At 40.6% G+C, this 25,545-nt stretch overlaps 1 protein-coding gene across 1 annotated transcript in view; it reads right to left on the bottom strand.

Moving 5' to 3' along the window:
- Positions 1-24,826, bottom strand: part of LOC120223810 (neurexin-3-beta) — a 361,175-nt gene extending 336,349 nt beyond the window's left edge. Inside the window, exons 1-2 of the mRNA XM_039222035.1 lie at positions 24,791-24,826; positions 24,169-24,522 (exon numbers count right to left, since the gene is read on the bottom strand). Coding sequence (XP_039077966.1) covers positions 24,169-24,522; positions 24,791-24,826 — 390 coding nt within the window. The remainder of the gene's footprint in view (positions 1-24,168; positions 24,523-24,790) is intronic.
- Positions 24,827-25,545: the final 719 nt, after the last annotated feature.

Consider the following 25,545-nt stretch of genomic DNA (forward strand, 5'->3'; position numbering starts at 1 on the left):
ATAAACCATTTTAAAATATATTATTATTGATAGATGAAACAGTCACTTTTTATAGTCTAAAAAAGCATGACAGATCAGAGCTGGAGTAAAATCCAAACACATTCATCCCATGGTAGATTGTATTTCAGACCTCATTTATAGACTACCTTTAGGATAACTTCAAATTTTTCCTTCCCTTCCCTTCCCTTTCTTTTTTCTTTTCTCTTCTTTTCTTTTCTTTTCTCTAAAATTTGCCTCTTTTCCATTTACACATCTATGCTGGAACAAATACCTCATTGGCTAATATGTTTATGGATACTTGCCCAATCGAAGATTTTAGCATACATCACTCAAGAAGACATTGTCACTAACATAGCTCTGTCCACTTCTGTAGTCACTGCTCTGGGCTAAAGGCCTTCTGTAAATCTCTAAATCCATTCTGAATGTGCAGCTTTCAAGCTTTCAGATTTTATTCTCTTGCTTTGAATTGTCTGTTGTACTCATTAATTACCTTTTTGTGAAAGAAAAAAGAAAAGAAAAAAAAAAAGAAATCTCTCTCAATTTCCCTAAAGCCCCAGACCTTTCTTAGGATTCACCAAGAAAAGCAATTATCTTTTTGTATGGTATTGATCTGTCTGGACATTGCCTCTCAGTGGATCATCCATTTAGTTCTGGAATTAAAAATCCTCACGATGCCAACCTCTGTGTTACAACCTGAATTAATGTCCATTTCTCACCTGCAGGCACCCACCATTGGTCAAGTTCACTATATTAAGCTGTTTTACACTGGAATTTCATTCAGATAGGAAAATACTTTGGTATTCATATTGTGCATGTGTTTGGCATTTCTTCACTTAGCACCATTTAAGACTAAACTTTGGTGGTGCCTGGGTGGCTAAGCTGGTTATGTATCCAACTCTTGATTTTGGCTCAGGTCATGATCTGACAGTTCATGAGATTGAGCCCCATATTTGGCTCTGCACTGATAGTGTGGAGCCTGCTTGGGATTCTCTCTCTCTCTTTCTCTCTGCCCCTCCCCTGCTTGTACTCTCTCTGTGTTTCAAAATAAACATGTAAGACTCTAAATTTTGGTTAACCAACAAATCTCCAAAAGTGAAAGCATGCTCTTTGGGAGGAAACACATGAGATTGTTCATTGAAGCCTGGTAGAATTTACTATGTCATAGTACTTTCCATCTATGATTGATAAAATTGTGTGCACGAGTGTCTGGACATAGAAATCTAGACATAACCTTCTGAGACTTCATGTAATTCATGATACCACTAAATTCTCTGAAGGTTTCATTGGTAAATATATTCTAGAAAATGATACATTAGCATTAACACTAAGCACTGCAAAATCATTTTGAAAAGAGAGACAGCATTGGAGAATAGGGACCTACTGACAAATTCAAATGTGGGTTTTGTTTTTTTTTTCCTTGACTTACGGATGCATAAAATTAGGTTTGGGGTAATTTTTCTAGCTGATGAACTTGTTTTCTCAATATTAATATTAACTAAATACCAACATTAAACTGCATTTTAATTCATTCATTTGAAGCTTGGATACAATACACTGGACTCAAGAGCCAAGACTTTTGGAAATTCTTTTCTGAGTTGGCCAAGCCAGTTCAGCAAAAAACATGGCACCTTCCTGATGTGGGCTGTTTTGTTCAGCAGGTATACTAACAAGTTCCAGGAATCCATCTATGAGAAGACAGAGAGATGCTCAATTATTACTTGTCTGGGTCACAGTTATTATGGTCTATAATTGCCAGTTGGTTACATCTACCAGACAATTGATTGTCTCCTAAAATAGAGACATCCATAATCTTATGATGATATAAAAATGGTGAAGATTTTGACAGAAATAACATTTAAACTGAGCATGATACTTCTTAGTGCTCAAATATATTTTCTACCTGAACTTACTCCTTACTTAGGAGAAAACAGATTACCCTTCCCAAATCAACTATTCTGTGGAAACTTTTGCCACTTGTCTGTCATGCTAACTGGCATTTGGAGATAGACTCACATTCCTCCCCAAAGATATGTAAAGTCATATCTTATCAGAGTATATAAAGCTTCCTTGGCAAGATTTTGAGGGTTCTGCTAGCAGTAAATAATTCTCAAGATTTTCCCAGGTAAGCGGCAGCGGTTTCCCCTAAGCCTTGTGACTGGCTTTCTCTCTTGTTAGTAGTGGTGAGGAACCACGCAGGCTCATGAGTGGAACAGCTGATAAAACAATCTCTTGGTGGGGCGCCTGGGTGGCTTAGTCAGTTAAGCGTCCGACTTTCGCTTAGGTCATGATCTCGCGGTTCGTGGGTTTGAGCCCCGCGTCGGGCTCTGCTGACTGCCAGCTCAGAGTCGGGAGCCTGTTTCAGTCTGTGACTCCCTCTCTCTCTGACCCTCCCCTGCTCACGCTGTCTCTCTCTCTCTCTCTCCTAGAAATAAATAAAACATTAAAAAAAAAAAAACAATCTCTTGGTTTTATCTTGTCACTTTCCACTCTAGGGGCCAATAGGGCACGAGTGTGCCATAGAATAGAATAGTGTGGAGGCTGAATGATTCAAGGGCAGGGTTTTACAGGCATTAGGAAATCCCAGAAAGAAGGAAGAACCTGGATTTTGGCTGCAGGTATACCTGGACTTAAATCTCGTCTCAGCTGTTTGCAAGTGGGAGGAACCTTGACAAGTCATTTAACCTCTGAATTTTGAGTCCCCAATTGTTAAATGAGGATAAGAGTTTCTATATTTGAGATCATTGAGGGGATTACAGGGAAAAACAAAACAAAACAAAGCAGACACACCCACCCTACACAAACACATTCCCACACTCAGTTAATGCTTTCTGAATTGTGGGTATTTTTATAAGACAACAGTCACTCCATTTAGGTGTTTTTGGTCTAAAAAAGTACATATTTGAATTGGGGCTTTCTCATGAAAGGTAAATTATCAGATATTTGAAGGGGTGTTTAATTGCTTCTTAAGAAGGGTCTTCTTTCCTCCCAGATGAACTCCCACCTCTACTCCACCTGCAGTTACTGTTCACATTTGTGATTATCTGCATTAATCATGCAAAATATAATAAAGAGGAACTCCTGAAAGGGCTCGAGAAAGAGGGAGTGCCAAAAAGAAGTCCTTAACATTTATTCTTGAGCTATCCTTTGAGTAAAATGAAGCATGTATCTATGACAGGTGGTTCAATACTAATGCAGATGCTAAATTACCTGGTCTACCTGTGCAACTCCAATAATTTTTCCTTCTCAGGTGGGAGACAGGTGTGACGTGGTGTTTACCTGATCAGAGTAAGTGCCACTGGCACCAATTCAGGAGCACGGGAAACATGTTACAGTGTACAGAGACCCCTTCCTCTATGTAGTCCATTACACAAGGCCACACACAGGGAGACATGCATGAGAAGAGAAATGTGAGGCATGAGCAGCACTGGGGCTTTAGACCAGCATCTGAGAGGCTTCATCCCTATGAAGAATATTACACAATCCTAGCACAAGAAGATAGGCCAACTCAACCCAACTGCTAAATTGGACACTCTTATTTAGCAACCCTGAATGTTTTATGCATTCTCTGCCATTGTATCTATGTTTCTATAATAATGAGGAGCTAGGGTACCTGGGTAGCACAGTTGGTTAAGCATCTGACTTTGGCTCAGGTCATGATCGTGCCATTCCAGAGTTTGAGCCCTGCGTTGGGCTGAGAGTCTGGAACCTGTTTCAGATTCTGTGTCTTCCTCTCTCTCTGCCCCTCCCCCATTCACTCTGTCTCTCTCTCTCTATCTCTCCCTTTCTCTCTGTCTCTCTCTCTCTCAAAAACAAACATTAAAAATTTTTTAAAAATTAAATAAAATAATGAGGAAGTTTTGGGTGTCAAGTACAGCACTGTACACATTACATTTTGTGATCATATTTCATTTTCTTAACAAATGTGGAAGGTATAGATGATAACCCTGTAGTACAGATGGGGGAAGTGACTGTCAACTGCTTACAACCATCCTAGGAGAAAAAGATAGAACAAGGCTCAAAACCCAAGTTGTGACAGAGGGCAAGACATTGTTTAAAAGATGTCTGGCTGACTTCCTCTGAGATCTCCCGAAGTAGTCATGACAAGGGTTCTGACTTTCTCCAAGTCTCCAAATCTACTTGCTCTGGTTGTTTGCAGCAGAGGCCTTAGAAGTGTTTTCACTGGTAAGTTTAAGAATGTCAGATGTGAACTTCCTTGATTCCTCCTATTCATAATTTTGGTGCAGTTGCCTAATCCTTGCTCTCTTCTTTGCTCCACAGGAGAGGTAACTAAAATTCAACCGTTTACCTTGGTTTTCCTTCCCCTTCCCTGCCTTCTCCAGCTCTAAGTTGGCCAAGTTTTTCCACCTCTTCACCCATGCATTGTCAGTCTCTGCCTTTGTACTGATATCTTCTCTTCTGCCTGAAAATATTCTTAGGTCTCCTTTTTGCACTCATGTACAGCCTTGTCTCTTTCCCACTACTTTGATGGAGATGACCTTTGAGTTGTAACTCCGTGAGATAAGTAGGGTATATATAGTTCCTATTTCTCATATCAAAAAAACTGATTGTCACAAGTTAAGTAACTCTTAGTTAAGACCCCATGGTCTTGAACCCTATGGTCAAGATTTTTATGGTGGCAGAAATAGGGATAAAACTCAGTTGTTACATACTTTTTCTATATTCAATGTCAATGACTACTTAATGCCCATCACGACAATTTAAGTTGGCCTCTTTCAGGTCACCACAACTAGTTCCACTTTTGTCTTTGAAGATTGCCTCACACATGGAACAGAGCTGCCAGCCCTGGGTGCTGGGGCCCTGCTTACGATAAGTGACACATCTCTCATTATCGCATTGCCCAGACATCGTAATCCATCCTCCCAGGTATGAAGGCCCATTAATAACTCTCCAGGGAAGGGAGGCAGCATACCAGATGCAGTTCTGTCACATGATCTGCTCTCTGATACAGAGTTCCCATAATCAGTGCTAACATGCCCTCCAAAGTGTCACAACACTCATTGTCTCTCAGCCTCTCACAATATATACCAGAAAGCAAACCCCCTTATCATTTAATAACACTCCCTGATGCTGAACACTGGAGAAAATGGAAATACTCCAAGGGAGTGGAGAAAGCTAGTTATGTGAGGAAGTTATTAAGGTTGTAACACAGGCTCTCACGCAGTAGAGAGTTCAGACAGAGGAACAGATCCTACTCTAACCCTACGGCTGCCATCATCCTCAGGCTGGACAGACTTACGGCAGAACAGAGCCCGCATGCACAGAGAGGAGATGTTTCTGGGAAATGAGAAAAAAAACAAAAATATGGAGTCGGTGTTTGTGCTCTGCCAAACAGGGTTTTGTGTCATTGTTTTCACCTTGAAAGGAAATGCATTTTGACATGGAACACCAGTTGAAAATCTGTCCTGGGATTCAGAACTGATTTGGGCCATCAGAATACACATGGGCCTCAGTGTACACGTTTATACAGTGGGAAGGAAAATGCTTTTCTCTGTTTAGCACAGGGGCATGCTACAAAATGAAATGCAATGGTTTAAGACAAAGTGCTCTAAGCTTTTAGGAGAAATTATTAATACAATGATAATAATAATGACAGCTGAACCCTTAGGATGGGGTCAGGCAGCATATGAGGGCTCTCAAGGTATCATCTCATTTAATACTCACATCAACCCACATGGAATATTATTATCCTCACTTTCAACAGATGAGGAAACTGAGGCATGGAGAAGATATGTAACTCGCCTAAAGTCATACAGCTATTAAATAACACTGTTAAGTAACTAAGTCAGGATTTGAACCTGGAAAGTCTGGCTCTAGAGCATGTTCTTATTAGAGAGGTTTGTTATTAGGGCACCTTGGTGGCTCAGTCAGTTAAGCATCTGACTGTGGCTCAGGTCCTGATCTCACAGTCTGAGTTCGAGCCCCGCGATGGGCTCTGTTTCTGCTCCTCCCCACTTTCACTCTCTCTCTCTCTCTCTCTCTCTGGTTCTCTCTAAAATAAATACATATTAGAAATGTTTTTTTTTTAAAGAGATCTGTTATTAAACAGAAACTCTGAATTTTAGGTTGGAGAGAGAAACAGAAAGAGAAATTGAGACAGAAAGAAAATTTGTGAAAAGGGCTTAATAGGAGGGGGCATGAGAGAGCAGAAACCACTCAGGCAAACAATCTTCACCATCAGAACAACCTTTTAATGGAAAAACCCTCTCCTCCATCCTTTAGAAGCTCAGTCTCCATCTTCCTCAAAGTCTAGTTGAAGCAGACCAACTAGTGTTTTCCTCACATCCTGCAATCTGACAATCATGAGACTTTTGTTTCACCTCCAGCTTTCTTGACAACCGACTGTGACCTTAGGTAGGTAACTCTCTGGGCCTCTGTACCCTCATATCTAAAATGAGTGTTTGGATGACCTAGCTCTCAGGTGCCCTCCAGCCTTTCATTCTGGGCTTCCTACTGAGAAGTGTTGAGACTGGCCGCTCACTCTGTCAGTTCAGAGATCCCACCAGAGCAGTGATCTCCAAAGAGGGCTAAGAACCCCCCAAAGGTGTCAAGACTGGTACACTGGGGTTATAGGGAAAAATACTGAAATGTCTATTTATGAAATCTTAACTTTAAAAAAGTCTGATTTTTTTAAATGTTTTATTTATTTCTAGGAGAGAGAGAGAGACAGCGTGAGCAGGGGAGGGTCAGAGAGAGAGGGAGTGACAGACTCTGACACAGGCTCCAGGCTCTGAGCTGGCAGTCAGCACAGAGCCCGACGCGGGGCTCGAACCCACGAACCGCGAGATCATGACCTAAGTGAAAGTCGGACGTTTAATTGACTAAGCCACCCAGGCGCCCCAAAAAAGTCTGATGTTTTTGTATGTTTCATAATATAAACAACATATTAGCACATGTACACACTATATAAAACACATGCATATTTATAAATGGTACATGATTTTTTTTCCTATGTGTGAGCAATCAAAAATATTTGGAAGTCATGCACTAGAGAGCTAAGCTGGGCCTGGCTCTTTGCAGTGCGCACTAAGGCTATATCCAATTTGTCGTATTGATGGAATGCTACCAATGCCAGTCGACATGGACCAAAACTTAAAGCTAAAGCCTAGGTGGTTCATGCTGCAATTTAGTTTTGCTTCCAAAAATTCAATGTTTAATGTTGTTTCTTAATTTTAAATCACAGGGGCAGGAACATATTAATAATAACAACAACAATATTAATGATGATATTGGTTTAAAAGCACATATTCTACGGGAGAAAATCCATCTGATTACACAACTATATTTGAAGCCTGGAGTTTTAAAGAAAATATTATTTTAAAGGACAGGAACAAGTCCCCAATAGAATCGAGACATTATCTCTCAGAAAAAAAAAAAAAATCAGCATTTACCATTAAGCTTCTGTGATTATCCTTACCGTATGTTAAAATATATGGAAACATGTTGACAGTACCCTGTTAGCTTTCTTTACCATTGTGTCTATTTTTCTGAGTCACAAATAGATTAAGTTCAACTTGGAAGTAATCCTCTCATTTGATTTCCCTCTCTACATTCAGATACTCACAGTAATACCTGGGATGTGCTGTGCTATTCTGACCTCTTTAGTTTGGGAGGAATACTGAAATATTAGAGAAGCTACAAAGATAGGCTCAAAAAAAAAAAAAAAGAAGAAGAAGAAGACAGTGTTACAAAGGCTGGAAGATAAAACATATGAGGAAAGGTGGGAAGAGCTAAATTTATAAAGTCTGGCAAGGCAATGACTCCAGGGGACTAGATCACAGCCTATAAATACCTTCAAGGTAACAATATAATTGAAGGGAAAGGATTATTCATAGTCTCAGAAGATGATATGGCCTGAAGCAATGGAAGAAAGGGTTTAGATAATACTGTCAGGAGTAGGGCAGGTTTGGGGGTGTGATTCTTGACTATCTGAGGAATGAAACAGGAAAAGCAATGTGGGAGGAAGCATTTAAAAAAATTTTTTTTAATGTTTTATTAATTTCTGAGAGAGAGAGAGCATGAGCAGGGAAGGGTCAGAGAGAGAGGGAGACACAGAATCTGAAACAGGCTCTAGACTCTGAGCTGGCAGTCAGCACAGAGTCTGACGCGGGGCTCAAACCCACAAACTGTGAGATCATGACCTGAGCCAAAGTCGGACACTTAACCGACTGAGCCCCCCATACCCCCCAGGAGGAAGCATTTTAAGCATTTTGATACAGACAGCCTAAAGCCCTTGAGTAAGAAACAGGGTTGAACAAAGTGTTCCTCAATCGTGTACCACTTTAAACTCTTGTAGTAATTCAGAGCTCTCAGATGCACCCCTAAAAGATGGCCCCCTTCAGAGAAGGCTAAGTAATTAGAGCTTCATGTGAAGATGCTTAGAGAAGAATAATTAAGAGCATTGTGACACACCAATATTATAAAATTATGCTTAAAATGTAGAAAATGTGTTATTTTATGCAAAGTATATGTAATGACATATTTTAAGAATGATACCCATCTTTTCTCAGATAAATCAATAAAATTTTCATTTACCATTTTGCATTAAATATTGAAAGTTCTCAAAGAACACGAATAAGTTGAATCATAGAATTAAAATCATTAAATGTGCTATGCTAAATAACACATTACATGTATGAAACAGATATGTGAGTCCCAAATATTTCTGAGTGGGCAAGTATGTGCCTTTAGGACAGCAATATAAAAGTCAACTTCTAGGCTCTTCTAAACTTAGTATTATAATAGCTGTGTCCATGAATATGTTTGAGAGCTCAGTTTATGTATAAAATGCAAAAGTATGACTCCAAACTGTTAGCACTACTTCCATGTGAGAGGGATCGTAAACTCCAAAGTCTACAGGCAGGTGTGGGGAGGGAAGGAGAAGAATGGAGACACTGAATGATTTGTACATCAAAGAGAGGGCAGCGACAGCAGTGGCTGGAAATAGTATGTCCATAAAAATGGCAACTGTTCCTTGTCTACTTGGCTGATGTCACAAAGGAACACTGGACCAGTATAGCTAAACCTTCTAATTTTTTAAAGAGAAACCAGAAATCTCAGGTTGTATATGAAATACCCAAATTTTGAAACGTATTTGTGTATTGGATGAGGTCCATGGGACATTAGCTGGGTACATTCTCTAAACTCCTCAGGCTGAAGCAAAAGGACACCTTGTTCTCTGAGATGAGGAACCAGGAATAGTACGTTGGAGCTAAGTGGAAAAAGCGAACTCATTTGCGCTGTACTGCCGTATACCAGGAAAAGAGAAGGAAGAGAAATATTTCGTTCCTGCCATTCATGGACCCAGGAAGGGAGGAGGTGCTGAAGCAAATGCAATAGCTCCATTTTAGACGCCCCCAAGCAGCTGCCCTGCATATGCTCAGGAATCTACGTGTGCTGACCTGGTTCATGACCAGTAAGGAGGTCAGAGCTGGCGCTGGCCTCACTGTCAGTCATCAGGAACAGCAGTAAGGCCCCCTGAGAGGGAACCAAATCTGCAACTACTCTAAAGACAAAGAGAACAGAACTGTGACTTTTTATGGGCACACACAGCAACTTAGTGGGAGTTTGCAGAAGGTGGTGTGTGAAAGCGGTGGTTAGGTTTCTAGTATCTAGCAAATCTGGGTCCAAGTTTACAAGGTGGCACTTGGTTAACAGTAGAATGTGAGTTCACAGAGTATGGTTCTGTGTAGGCTTTTAAACACATACACACCATACACATTTTCACTGCTGTGGAAATGAACTGCTCTTTGTCAATCCGGCGATCTTGGCCCATACAGCATAGACATGTCACTGCTGACCAGCTGTGGCCTGTAAAACCATATGCACAGAATTTGGCATCAAGTCTCATTAGTCTGCAATATTGGTTGTTTTCTTGGAGAGAGACATGAGAGCTCAAGCTACATGCCTCATTGAGAAGTCTGGTTTTCCTGCTAGGGTTGAGGTCCATACCCAGGTTACTTCTTTGTTAATATAATTCTTATATCAAATACTCAGTTTTAACAAAGAAGCTATTTGTGAAAATATACAGAAAACTTTCCCTTAGTGCCTTCTATGTTCTTTCATATCCATTGCATAAAGTGGGTGTTTGGGGTTTTCTTTATTAAAAACAGAGAGTTACTTATAAGGAGGGAGCTGACAGTTAAGTTCCCAGTTCCAGAAGGTAGTCTGTTATGATTTGGTGAATACCCAATTTTGGATAAAACACATTTAACCGTTCTTTGGAGAATCATTGTTAAATATCATTCTTAGATTCTCTGCGGAGACTTAGTTCGAATAAAAGATCAAGATTTAGGAAAGAAAAAGACTTGAATGGCTTTCCCTACAGCTGACTTACTGTGTCTGCATTTCAGTCCAATGTTTGCCTGTGTTTAACGCATACACACAGCTTGAAGGAGGAAGCGCACACTCTGTGTTTCGCAGTGTTTGGGTGTGAATCAAAGGGAAACATGTGGCTCCATTCTGTTTCCTGTGGCATTCAGTTAAGTGAAGGGAAAAACCTAATTTGTACTGATATTGTCACCATGGGGGGTGATCTTGTAATTGACTGGGTTTGGGAGGCTGGAAGCTCTAGGTCAATGTGTAGACATGACAGTATAAGCAGGCTTGGAGAATATACTGGAAACAGTGTGGTCTCTCTCCCAGGCAGGGGGAGTTTTCATTTGCTTTTTGTGTTTTTTTTTTTTTTTCTCAGTTAGTACTGTTTAGATGCCTCTAGCAATTTTATGCCTGTGAAATATAGGCGGATATTCTGAAGGAATCGTGTACAATTACATAAGAAAACAACAGGGATGGCCACAGTCATTTCAAAGAAAAAGGAACAGAAATTGACGGGAAAGATGTTCCTTTTTGTTTCAATCTCGTACTGAAAACAGACTAGAGTGGTCATTAATGGTGGTCACAGGGTGACCAGCTAGTGAAAGGGCCCTTTGCTCTTTCTTTTACTATAAGAGTAAAAGAGGTTCACATGCAGATTTGGGAAATAGAGAGGAGTACAAAGATGTAAATAGAAGTTTGATGGGGATTCACCAGCCTGTTACTATGTCAATTAACTAAATATATAGGACATTGCATTTTCAACAATTTCTGCAGCATCCACGTTCTGATTGCTTATACCCATTAGAATGTAGGCTCCATGAAAACAGGAGTTTATGTCTTGTTTACTCTTTTATTCCCAGATCCTAGAACTTATCTGACATATATAGTAGCAGCTGGTTGAATAAATACATGAATGAATTGTTTTCTACTAATGTAGGCTGCTAATCTTTGCCTGCTTGGCTAATTTTAAACTTGGCAATTATATTCCTCCCACCTGCTTCTTTCTAAAACCAAGTTTGTCATATTATACTTCTATATACCCCTATATCTATTCTCAGTTAAATCTCAGGTTTTCACCTTATTTTTAAGGTAGCTGTCCCTGGTGGGTAAGACCCTCACCCGTTGCACATTCACAGTGTTCGGGGCAACACGTCACAACAAACTCAATTTCCTCTTTCACACTTCAGTATGTATTTAAGCTCTGCTGTTTAGCCATGCAATAAAAGCAGCTGCAGTATTGCTGATCTAAGTAGCAAACATGAAAGCTTCTGAACCTTCAGAATTAGGCATCACGTCAGGGGCAAGTTGAATGGAATCTGCTTCCACTCCAAAAAAAATGTGATTTCCAGTGTAAAGGTCTCCCTTTCAAGTTTTTACTCTATTCTTCTACTCGACGTTAGAAGCTAACAGACCAGTGGACGAGAGCCTGGTGCTGCTGTGAAGATACTCATACTAGTTTTAAATTCTAAATATAGAAATTAAATACTGACTACATGGAGACTAAATATATTTCCATATAGTCTGAGATCATTTAGTGTTTTCAAGCAAGGATATTTGAAAACTTCTGATATGGCATTTATCGCACTAAAATATGAGAATGTGTTTATCTAGGAATTTCTGCTCAGATATACTACATTTGAAAGGATTTGTGTTAATATTTGGGAGAAAAGTTACCGCAAGCCTCTAGCTGCACCATATTGCATTCAAAACTTTAGATTAATTTCCAAGCCGATTTTGCACAGCGACGTTTAAGAAAGTGGTTTGGGAGTAAATGGGTGCCTTAAAGCTGTTTAGACAAAAACAAATACTGAGAAACAATAAAATGTAATGTAAACTGGAGAGTTTCTCTGAATCCAAAAAGAAAGTGACCTAATTCCAATTATGTATTCTGCTTTAGCCAAAATGCTGTGCTCCGTCCCTTTATTTGTTTGTCATTCTTAACTGTGTGGATTTAAAAAAAAATCACAGGCCCTATTGAATTCACCACATCTGACTTCAGTATTGAATAGGTATGTGTCAAAAGCAGTATGTATGACATTAGAATCAAGCATACCACTATTTTTATGTTCTTTCCTTCCCTTAACATGAGGAACAAATGGTTAGTTTCTTAATTTCTGAGCCTTAGTTTCTTAATTTCTAAAATAGCAGTTATCTTCCCAATTGGATAGTGGTGTGAGAACTGAATGAGCTTACATATACAGAGTGGCTAGGACAGTGACTGGACAATGAGTAAAACAGCAAATACAGGAGTAATTCCTAAAATCTTACGCATGTCACCAGGTAAGAATGGAGTTTGTAGCGATAAGAAGTCAACCAGTAAGTAGAGTTTATTTCCAAAAGGGTTTAGTAACCTAAGTACTGCAGTTTGCATTTAAGAAAGGGCTGGATAATTTTAGGACCATTAGTAACATTTGTAGCTATCCAAGCTAAGATAATAATAAGGGTAATCAGATTCTCTGCCTCACTGCACAAGGTGATCAATGGGATCAGAGTATTTGTTCTTTGGGGAACTATAGCATGACCTTAAATCCAGACAGCCTCTCCCAAAGTGAGGCTACAAGGGGTAAGGTACAAGGTCTGAAGATATGTATCTGATAAAAACATCATTTGAAGACCATAGCAGTTCATGAGATCCCACAGTTGGGCCATGCATATTTTGGTTCTGATCTGCTATTTGCTTGGTTGCTAACCTACAGTTGAAAATGATAAACACCTTAACATCTCTTAGGTCCTCATTTCCAGGTGTCCAACCACAGTCTCTTAGGCATCAACAGCTTTACCAGATGGTAGGCATATACATATTATTATGAAAATGATCTTATTTCCTTTGTAGATCTTTTAGTGGTAACAGGGCATATTTGTATGCATTCTCTCATTTGATCTTCCCCACAGTGCTATGAGGTTGGTACAATAGTATGTATATCTCCACCACTTACGTATGATAATTGCTGGCTGGTGGCAGATAGGTTTAGACCCAGAGTCTTCTGACTCTTAGTAAGCAATGACCACAACAACTACTAAAAGAAGAAGCAAAGAATGACTAATGAGGAGACTGGAAGGACACAAATTATATGCCATAATAAATGCCAATAAAGACAAGGAAGACATCCCTATAAACTGACTGCAGACAAAAGAGATATGACTACAAATCTACAAATTTGACTACAAAGCTATGGAAAAAATAGCTCTAGACTTATTTTGTGTTGAAAAACCTCTCTTAATCTTCTGTAACACTTCACTATTCAGGTTTTGTCTGACTCTCTAGCCTTTTCTTTATAGCTTCCTTTCTTTTCTTCCTTCATTTTGTAAAGTTATGCACATATTTCCCAAGGTCATACTCATTTATGTCCCTGTAGATCTTAGCAATCCTCAGTTTCCGTTGCCATTTCAGGCTGCAAATGAATTTCAAGTCCCTACCGCTGCCTGTATCTCTCATTAGAGTTCATCACATATGTCCAACTGGAAATCTCTAAACTGGTTCTTGGAGGACTTATGTGTTGCATCACTAATGTCAAACTCTGGCCACCTTATCCTAAAATGTGTTTTTCTTATATGTGCCCTGTTTTACTGTTATTGGTAATGAAATTTGACCTTTCTATTCTAGACATTCCTTACCTCTCTTCCTTTCCATCCAACCCGGTGGCAACACCAGTTGATTCTATCTCTGTTAGGAATGTCCTTTAGTTTCATCTTCATTACCTTCCTATGATCACATCATAGAATAAGTCCCTGACCACTTAAACGATAACCTGCTACCTGCTTTCCTTGAACCCATTGAAAACCATTCTTTCAACAGAGCCTGAATAGTCTTTCTGAAAATTAAGCTTTTCATCTTCTGCTCAAAGACTTTCAATGTCCTCTCATTGCTTTAAGAAGCAACCTATCAGTGTGGCATTCAGGTCTTCCTCACTACAGATCTAAAGTACCTGGAAAGAAAAAAAAAAAAAAAAAAAAAACTAAAAATATAACCATCATTAATTTGGCATCTACTGTGTACCAGTTACTTACTAAGCATTTTCATATATGTTATATATTTTCACAGACTTGCAAGGTGGCATCACTATTATTACTATCTCCATTTTCCAGAGCAGTCAAATTGTTCCTCCAAAGTCACAGAAGTGACTGGAGGCAGAGAAAGACCTTGAATTACATACCACTTGCCTCTAAGATATGTGCTCTTTCTGCTATCCCATGCTGTCTGCCTTTTCCTTCAAAACATTTATTCTGGTCGAACAGAACACATACAAATTTGGGAACACAGCCTGTATTTCCTTCCTTTGAGGTAATGCTCATGCTGGTAACTTCATCTAGCGTGTTTCTTCTTCAGATTCCATCAGTCAAAATCTGACCCACCTTGTCTGTGTTCATTTTGTAATCTCTACAAACTGTAAGAGTCTTACCTCCCTTGGAATCTACCCGATGCCATCTAAAAACCATCACATGTACAATTTTTATTTCCCTCCTTGATATTAAATTTCTTCACATTTCCAACAATCCCACATAAATTACTGTTCCACAAATATTGTTGAATTAAAATCATCATCACTATACTTTCTACCCTGAAACTTTCATTAGGAGTGTCATAGTAATTAAGAATCAGAACTGGATTTGAATGCCTGCTCACCGCTATCTTGGGAAATTTCTTTAGCTTCATTAAGCATCAGTTGCCTCATTCATAAAGTGAGGATATTAATAGTGACTACCTCAATGAGTTGTTGTGAGTTCATAATAAGAAGACGTAAACAGAATTCTTACACAGTGTCTGGTACCTGGTATTTTGTCAATTGATATTAGTGGTGTAAGTGATAATAATGGCAGTAATGTAAGATGATTTATGTATGGTCCTAAGTCAATGTCGGAAATGATCATCTGTGTCATTAAATTATCTGCCATTTTATAGAAAATGGAGTAGAAAAATAAAGCAAATTAAAAGAGGTTAACTAAGGAGCAAGAATAGAATAAGAGACTTAATTGCCAATCATCTCCTGTCATCCTGAGTATGAAATGATTTCAGGATGAAGGTTAGCTTGATCGATCTACAGGGCTTATCTAAATGTCTTTAAGTGATTCTAAGTTCCGAAGGTGTCATCCTAGGCTGGGAAATGACAGGGCTGGCTGTCAGAACTATCTTTGAGGCTAATACTGTTATACAGTTCCTTCTGCCGTCTATCAGGGACACACTAACAAGTTGAAACAGCAGCAGTGACAGCGTCAGGATCTAAGGATACGATGCTATGGAGTAGGTGGCTAATGAATTTACCCATTAATATGCTGAGCTTCCCTGCCTTCCGAATGCAGCCAGGGAGCTAAAATCCATCATCTATAGCTTCAGGGATTCAATGAGTTATTTCTTGCCCTGTTGCAGTGAACAATACCCTAGGAGTAATGACTAGTAACAGTGTAAGGGGTGGGGCAATGAGGTAACTCATCCAGCCGACAGTGTTAAGGTAGGCCTGCCATTAAGTCATATGAGCCCCAGCGCTCACTTGATGGTACCTAGAGTTTGCGTTGCTTGCTGTACTTCAAATTCACATGTCTAAAAAGCCTCTACTATTCAGAACCTGTTCAGCTGTTTGATACCTGCAGTAATCTAGGATATATGTCACAAGGCTGGTTTTAAATCAGTAGCACCCTGACTTCTCCTTAGAATTTTATATTATTTCAGTTGTAATCTCAGAAAGCTGATTAAAGTCTGTTGTTTAGGAAAATTATATATATATATATATATATATATTAACTTTATATATATATTTCTCTGTCTTAAGAAAACCTTAATTGCTGAAAAGGTACCAATGATATTAAAGGCTATCCATAGGGGCACCTGGGTGGCTCAGTTGGTTAAGCATCCGACTTTGGCTCAGGTCACGATCTCACGGTTGGTTGGTTAGAGCCCCACGTCGGGCTCTATGCTGACAGTTAGCTCAGAGCCTGGAGCCTGTTTCAGATTCTGTATCTCCCTCTTTCTCTGACCCTCCCCTGCTCATGCTGTCTCTCTCTCTCTCAGAAATAAATAAAACATTAAAAAAATTTTTAAAAGGCTATCCATAATTGAAAGCTCCCTATACACCAGGAGCTATGTAAGAGTGTTATATACAGCATCCCATAAGGTGTAGGAAACCTAATTTCTCATATTTTAATTACTGGGGTCTTTCAAGTCTGTTAGTTCTATGTGACCCAGTGTTGATTATACCATCCCTAAAATGTAGCACTTTGCCTAGTAGATAAAAAAAAAAAAAAAAAAGCTCAACTTAAATACACCAGTTGAAGTTCATGAGCTAATCTCTCTGAATCCTAATTTTTCTAAATTCATATTATATACGTATTGAAGATTCTGAAACACGACTGTTACCAGTTCGTAGTCAAAGAGTCGCTGATGTAAGTGATAAATGAGAAGGATATGGCCATTTGGTTTCTGCTTTCTCCTGTTATCTAACCATAAACTATTTTCTATACATTTTGTGTCAACTCGATTTGTATGACTGCATTATTATGCATTTTATCAGTACATGAAATTTATCATTCACTTTTCTCACTATTTTGAGGAATCAAAGTCTGAAATGCTATTGTTTGTACACGTGCTTTTAGGTTTCTAGTTTGCTTGGTGGCGGCAGCTGCTCACCCCCACTCCATCTGGCTGTACCCACATCAGGACCCTGGCTCCAGCAGTGACTCTGTCTGGACTCTGTGGATTCCCAAGTATTGGGCCAGGCTGTCTATGTGGTGATCTGGTGCCCATGGCAGGTCTCAAACCTCTTTCATGCTATCCCTGCCTAGAAAGGTTTTGCTCTCTTGATGCTGCCGCTTATTGTTGTTGATTCCTCCTCCTCCTTCTCCCTTTGGCTCATACAGTTGAAGAAGGACCTTCAGGGCAAGATGAATTACTGGGTTCCTGGCGAGGGTGGAGCCTCTGGAACATTATACTGAAGGTCAGGGGAAGCACCTTGTGTTGTTGTATAGAGATGTAATGCCTTACAATGACATGCCCAGGAAGCTCCAGGTCATGTTCTATTGATCTAACATGGCCTCTCTCAGAGGAAACTGGGTTCTTCACCCTGTGCTAGCAGGACACTCCAAAAATTTTACTCAGGAATCTGATTAATTTTCAAAAATCACTTTTGATCAGATAAAATGGGAATTTGTTTGCAGAAACAATCTTGACAGACTTTTAAAAATACTTAACATGAGACTCTACTTTTAATGTTAAAACACTCTTCCTTGGGGCACCCGGGTGATTCAGTCAGCTGAGCGTCTGATTCTTGGTTTCAACTCAGGTCATGATCTCATGGTTTTTGAGTTCGAGCCCCATGTCAGGCTCTGTGCTGGCAGCATGGAGCTTGCTAGGGATTCTCTTTCTCCCTCTCTCTCTGCCCCTGCCCCACTGATGCTGTCTCTGTCTCTCTCAAAATAAATAGGCAAACTTAAAAAAAGAAAACTCTTCCTTTCACTAATTTTTTTCCTCTGTTGAAGTTATTACCTTCTGGATATTTTGTGAAGAAAACCATCATCCTACATTTGTGTAGTTTTTGGCTGGCAACAAACAACTTCTAACTACTGGATTCCGTTTGAATCTTGGAAAAACCCTATAGTATAGTATTTTTTTGTGTTTGTGCCCATTAAAAGAAGAGGAAGGTGAAGCCCAGGGCAATGATGACTTGTTCAAAGCCAAAGAGCTCCTTGGATGCTGAAGGAAATGAGACTCAAATCCATGTCTTCTGATTTCAGATTAAGTACTTTTTTCCACTACGGCATGCTGCCCTTCACAACCAAGTGTGCAGTCAAAGTAAACAGATTTAGATAGAATTACCTCGGAAATAAGAGAGATTGGAGAAAACACACCCCAGCTCCCATGCAGGGCGCTGCGTCTGGTCCAGCTTGCGAAAGTGCTCACTTCATCAAATCCCTACTTCCACTGTGTTCTCCCACCTTCTTCTCCAACTCAGCCGGGATGGAACGGCTAAGCTGGAAGCTGCAGAGAGAATCCCCAGCAGGCCCTCTCCACAGAAGTGGCTAATGATCTGGAAAAGCTCCTAAGCCCAGAAAACCCAAAGAGGCCTTTTCCGCTAAGAACAAATAGCATGAAAGGGAATATAGAGCCAACCTGCAGTGCATAGCACTCTGTGGGAAACAAAATTGCATCTGTTGGACACCTTTGTTGTTTCCTTGTTCTTTCCCTCTCTACTTGCCTTACCAGTCTCAAAAATGCCAATGCTCCTCTGTGCTCGTCTGCAGATTCTCCCAAATACAGTTCCTGAGTCAAATCCAGTTCTGCTACTGGCCAAACACAGACACGAATCTAAGGTAACAGCCACCTAACCTCGCTGAAGACTAACTCAGCAGATGTTGATGGTTCACTGTAAATATCTCACACAGAGACAGCCAAATGAAGCATCCAGGCCAGCAATTTATAGATGCAATAGATGTGAGGAACAGACCGTTTATCATAATTCAGCTCTGCTCCTGTTTATTCTCCAGGAGTCTCTCCAAATGCTATAAATTATAGAAAAACAATACTATACACATCGACCTTAATATTCGATTTCCCCAAACATGACACTGAGAGAATACTATGAGCCTTTTATCTGCGGGGTGAGGGGAACGGTTTTTGTGAGGAGAACACTTTGCCATCATGAAAAGGGGGTAAGTCAGGACAGCAGTCCTTTCTCTTCTTCTACCTTGTTTTATCTAGGTATCTACATTATAAGTCAGGAGAGAAACAGTTGGAGAAGGTTATAGATTCTTGTCAAACCAAACAGATGCCCCGACACATAAATTTTCACTATTACTGAAAGGTTCATAATTAAAAAATGAATCCAAGAGGATTTACTGTAAATTACATGCAGGGAGAAAGAAATTAATAGCATATCTTTTTTACACCCTGTATTAACCACATAAAGAGAAGCTAATTGTTGCCCAGTTTTGCCTGACCTTCTATTTTGTAGGTGGTGAAAAGAGGTTGTCAAGAATTTCATAAGTGAATAAACAAGCACTTCATGGTAATCCTTTCCCTGGTCCTATTCAATTTTTTCCCTATTGTATAAATGAAGGTGAGTGTAACATGACATAGCTTCATTGAGCCTACATGTGAGGTCAATAGGCAGATGTCACTTGCAAGTGGCAGCAATTTCTTTCCATGTATCGAGCGGATTAATTCCTCAACAATAGATTTCAATGGAGTAAACGTATCCAAAGTAATATTTCCTTACAAACCCCTCTGCCCTGAAACGTCCTTCCTCCACAGAATTTCATTTCATGCATGCACACTTCAGCAAAGATCTCTTTGCCTTTGTCAAACACATTTCATCTGCGATTTCATTAATATTATAATTAACAACTGATACAGAAAATAGTGCATCCCAGAAGTGTGAACCAAAAATGAAGAAATAAAAGCTAATTTGAAGTAAATTGTCTCTAAATTATTTTGATCTCTTGGACTTCTCTGATTTTTTTTTTAATGATCTAATTCTTGTCTTATTCAACACTTATCACCAAAGCCTATTTAACCATCATGAGCACCCCGGGTGAGTGGGAAGACTTCAAGTTTAAAAGAAACCAGCGAAAGAAAGAAAAGCCTCTGCTACGTTGGCCAGAAGAATAGATAATCTGAGCAGACTGTGAAATAGGAAAAATTGCACCTATAGCACCTACCCACCTCTGTCTTGGTGTCCCTTTCTTTACATCGGTTCTTTGCCCTAGGGCACAATGCCTTCATTCTGCCCGGGATTTCTCCCACCATCTGCTCAAATGTTGTATGTCCCCAAATTAGTCACGTTACTTTCTCCTCCTTTCTCCTTAGCCCTTGAAACAAAACTCAAATTCTGTTAGAGTGGCTGACCATGGCCTGGTATGAGAAGGATCATAATAAGACTAATGACTTGGAACCAATTAGGAAATGATTCAAGAGCCTCCCCTGGAAAAGGAGTTTAAGAAGATTCCAATTTTCCTAAAGAGTTTTTAATGTGTGGGCCTTTCAGGGTGACACAGGGAAGAGAAATGGGGAAGTTCAGGGACAGAATAGCACGTAGCCTAGAGCAAGTGTAACACAGGCAGCACGCATCCATCCACAAATCCCATTTCAGTGTAGGCGGCAGATGCACAGAAGCCGGAACTCCTATCTGCTGGATTTACCTGCTGTTCTCACAAATCCTTTCCCTGAAAGCCTGAAGTGAGGAAGTGAGAGGCCCTCAGAGGTGGCAGACAACATGAAGTCCAACTGCCCATTCCTGCTCTGGGAACTCGACACCAAGCAGGTCTGTTCTAGACAGGGTGTGCACCTCAGGGTCAGACTCCCTGGTGTTCTCGGAAGAGCATTTTCTCTTCCTTCAAATAGGGCTAAGTTGGGAGTACAAAGGGCTTGTTCCAATGTCAGAGTTACTGCTGCTCAAAACGCTTTAGGAATTCCTAACTCACCTTCAGTACCAGTTTATAAAACACAAATTCTCACTCTTTCTCCCTCCTCCCTCTTCCCTGACCCTCTGTTTCTCCACCATTTACCAACTCCCCCTCCCTGACTTGCTAATTTCTGAGTTTATACTTGTTTTTTAGCAACTTAGGAGCTTGACAATCAAGCAAAAGCAACTCTTGGTTGCTTCCACAATTAACACCCGCAATGGAAGAACCTAGCATTGCAACCGCCTGCTAGGAACACACCTCTAAGCAGATGGGTCCTCTTCCCCAGGCCCGGGGCCTCCTTCCTCCCCCCCACCCTGGAATCTGGCCTCCCTTCCCCTATTCTTTGTGTCTGCCACCGCTTTTTCTTTTTTCCTCTGATGGGTCTCTCTTCTCCCGGGCAAATTGCAAGCAGGAATGGAATCTTTGACCTCCTCCCCAACTCTTTCCACTTTCTTTAATGGTCCTTAAATGATTTTCTTTAGTACAAGGAAACAAGCTACATCCATTGAATAAATCCATATTTTACAGATAGTAAAAGTCCAATAAAAGTATCTCAGTAAGTATTTATGGCATCTTTTTCCTGATGCATGTATGTAACTGTCCAAAACAAGAAGCAGGGCCTTTTGATCTTCCATTTGGATTCCTTTATTGCTGAGTGTGGTGAGGAACCTTCCCTCTGCTCTCCCCACTCTGACCTCAGGTTTCATTAGAGGTTCTGAAAATCTCTATGAAGAAGTATGTAGAGCAAGGATCACCAAAATACAGCCTGCAGCCTGCCTTTATAAATGAATCTTTACTGGAATACACACAGTTTTTATCTATGGTAAACACCAGAGAATTAAAAAAAAAAAAAGTTTCCAATCATCAGACCAATGAAGTGATTCCATTTGCAAGAGGGCCATGACCATGTCAGGTCCATTCCAGAACAATGCAGTTTTTCTACATTGTAGGGTCTTTCTTTTCTCTAAGAAGGTCAGGTGATGTCAATCTGATGAAGGGCAATCTGTTGAGATTTTCTAGAATGTTTGAGCAATGACAGCATCACTGGAAAAGGTCCAAAGTACTCAAGGGAGGTTTGTGTCTATGTATTTTAATGTAAAATTTCTTGTATTTTTGCTGTTAAAACTGTAAGAAACATTTCTCTTAAACGTTTCAGAGCACAAAGGAGGAGAAATGGATAAACTGGTAGCACCTTATCTGACTCAGAAGAGATGCTCATGGCTGTGCCAAATCATATTTTTCTTAGTAAGTCACACTGAACAAAAAAAGAAGATAAATCACCATGAAAATGCAAGTGAGCTGGTAATAATAGCCTAGTTATAGCTGCCATGAAATAGTCATTAAGTTATATGCAGCATAAATCTCACAGAATTTTGTAAATTATGGTGGTTTTTAGAGGCCAAATAGAGATAAACTGTATAAACTATGGCAGATTTTCTCTGTGCTCCTTGGCATGGCTTTTTAAAATGCTTAAGCTCATGCTCACAGTACCATATGTGAGGCTTCATGTCTTAACATTTGAGAAAGCATAAAGGTTCACAGCTCTGTTAAGACCCCTCTTCCATGTTTTTTTTTTTTTAATACTTTTATTTATTTCTAGGAGAGAGAGAGAGAGAGAGACAGCGTGAGCAGGGGAGGGTCAGAGAGGGAGTCACAGACTCTGAAATGGGCTCCAGGCTCTGAGCTGGCAGTCAGCATAGAGCCCGACGCGGAGCTCAAACCCACGAACCGCGAGGTCATGACCTAAGCGAAAGTCGGACGCTTAACCGACTAAGCCACCCAGGCGTCCCCCCTCTTCCATGTTTTAAAGGTGATCATTCCTCACCAGTTCTATTCTACATGTACTCCTCCGCTGAGTTCTGTCCGGCTCTGGCTCACATCAGACCAGACAAGTTTCCAGCCCAAGCCTCACACTTGAAGCCGCTCCTGTTTCCGAGGCATGTTGCAAGAGCAGGTGCTGGAGATGGGCAGTGCTCGCAGGGCTGAACCGGCTGCTGGTGGTTCCAGCAGCCGCCTCCACTCCAGAGACCAGCAACACAACCCCACTCTGCGTCTCCCTCAGTGGAGCGGCACATTAGCAAAACTCAGACTCAACGATTCCCAGTAAATGTTCCTTTTCCTCCTTTTTGGAGGTTGCTGGTAATCCCCAGTTGATCTTTCCTCTTAACTGCTTTTTCCCCCTGCTATTTAAACTGAATTCTTATTGCTCCAAATTAAATCCATTCTTTCTGGCCTTGTCATTGCTAACTAATGAGAACAATTCCTCTCTTTGCTCCTGGAAGCTGCACTTTCGGTACTTATGGATGAGAATCATATCCTTCTTTAGCCTACTTTCTTAGCTGCAGACGGCACAGGTGATAAAATGGGTTAATTGTTGCTATAAAAATATTTTCTATCCTCATAACAAAGTAATTTTTTCCTCCAAATCATTTTAATTTCTTAGAACTGCACTGTGTTCTTAACAATGTGCAGTGACTGAGACTGCCGTCCTATTGGGCCTCTATATACAAGCAAAATGTTGGATATACAATACGCATGAATATAGCAGTTCTTGGTTATTGTGCTGTTCCCTTCTGCCCTATCCACTCCGCCCTCAGTTTTTATCACATGCTCTTTGGGTCTCTCCAAAAAAGTTTTCAGCCTAGGGCAGTGGTCAACAAAGTATAGCCTATAGCTTGCTTTGACAAAATAATTTTTTTTAAATGTTTTATTTATTTCTAGGAGAGAGAGAGGGTCAGAGAGAGAGGCAGTCACAGACTGAAACAGGCTCCAGGCTCTGAGCTGGCAGTCAGCACAGAGCCCAACGCGGGGCTCGAACCCACGAACCGCGAGATCATGACCTAAGCGAAAGTCGGACGCTCAACCGACTAAGCCACCCAGGCGCCCCGACAAAATAAATTTTTATTGGAATGTGGTCACACACTTTTTTCTTTTCAAAAAATATGTTATCTATGGCTGTTTTCACATTACAATGGCATGGCTGAGGAGGTCTGACAGAGCGTATCACCTGTAAGACCAACTACTTGCTATCTAGCCTTTTACAGAAAAACTCTGCTGATCCCCCAGCAAACATTCGAGCGGGCTTTGCTCCTTGCCCCAGGTTAAGGTAAGTACCGAATACATCTCTTATGGACACCCAAGCAGTCTGCTAAATGCTTCATGACAGACCAAACAACACAGCCGGCAAGAGAGTCTGGACTGAAAGAGTTTTTCATTTTTTATCCCTGAAGTGCCCTACAGGCATCAAGGTTCATGTCTAAAGGGAAGAATGAGGCTTGACACATGGACTAACCCTTGGATATGGCTCCAACACATATAGGCAATTTTTATAACTCTGCCTTTTTGTCAAGCCTATCTATCTAGAACGTTCTGCTGCACTCAACCGGTGCACCAACTCACACCGCCAAGAAGACAAGGAAATCCAGGCCAAGGCCAGGTACTCACTATGTGAAGCTGGAGGAAGTCACCAAGGCCAGGAGCACTGTCAATGCGCACCAAGATGCCATCCTTCACAGTGGTGCTGAAGCCCACGGCAAGGCGGTCAGAGCGGGTGCTAGGCCTGTCGTTCGCTGGCCAGGTGTAGAGGATGAGGCCTCCGCTTTTCCCAAAGATGTACGTAGCGCCGGCTGCAAAAGCAAGGGGAGAGGGAGCCATTAGTTCACTGCCTTGTGCTTTGCCAGCTATAGGCACACCGTTGAGACTCTGCACAGACAGGTGCGGAGAGGAAACGGCCCCCGCATGCCAGCGTTTGGTGACTGAGAGGGATGGAATCCAGAGTCTGGGAAGGCGGCTGTCACCCTAAATTAAAGATGCAGGCAAAATGAATTAATAACAAAGCAGATGTTAGCGACCGGCATCCTTAACATCCTCAGTTCCTGCTGTATCTCAGACACGGTGTCTGAGAGCTTTGGTACATTGTGACGAACAACCTTCCTATTTTCTTCAACATCAGGATTAATTGTCCATCTCGGCTAGCAAGCATGGGAGAAGAAACTAGTTCCCCCATTTCTTAGCTATCAGAACACATCGGTCAGTGGAGCCATGGGCAGTCCCAGAAAAGCCTCACAAGACTGAAGGTAGCATGCAAGTCCAAAGCCGCCATCCCTTTCATACCTGGATCTTCTACCACCCATACAGAAAAGAGCTGTAGCCTGAGGAAGCCAGGTTCTGTGACTAAAAGCATTTGCCTATTTCACTGTTATGTGGTTATAAAAAATGTGATAAAAATTAATTCCAGAGGCATTTAAAAAATTAACTTAATTTTTCCCCTAGTGGTGGTGTTTATTTGGTATTATATAACAGCTTCTGTCTTTTTCCCAGATGAAATTTCAAAAAGGAAATCTAGAAGACATAGAAAAACAAAATCCCAGGATGATGAATTTGGAACATAAGTAGTACTGTCACTTTTAAATGGTGGGTTTATCAGTGTCTTTAGTATTTACTGTGTTTTCACTCTTATTATTTACAAAGCCAGGGATTAGAAAGAATATATTAACTTAAAAATACAAAGGGGGGTGCTTGGGTGGCTCAGTTGGTTAAGTGTCTGACTCTCGATTTCAGCTCAGGTCATGATCCCAGGGCCTGGCATCGAGCTTTGAATCTGGGCTGAGTGTGGTGCCTGCTTCAGATTCTGTTTCTCTCCCTCTGCTCCTCCCTGACTTGTGCACACACTCTCTCTCAAAACAAACGAACAAACAAACAAACAACCCCAAAGAGAACAAAACACAAAACCAAAAAAAAAAACAAAAACAAACAAACAAAAAAAACAAAAACCCCATAGAAAGCAAATAGGAAGAAAAATAAAATATTTGTATATCATAA

Source organism: Hyaena hyaena, unplaced genomic scaffold (assembly GCF_003009895.1).
Source record: "Hyaena hyaena isolate Hyena2069 unplaced genomic scaffold, ASM300989v1 scaffold_1041, whole genome shotgun sequence".
Classification (NCBI taxonomy): Eukaryota; Metazoa; Chordata; class Mammalia; order Carnivora; family Hyaenidae; genus Hyaena; species Hyaena hyaena.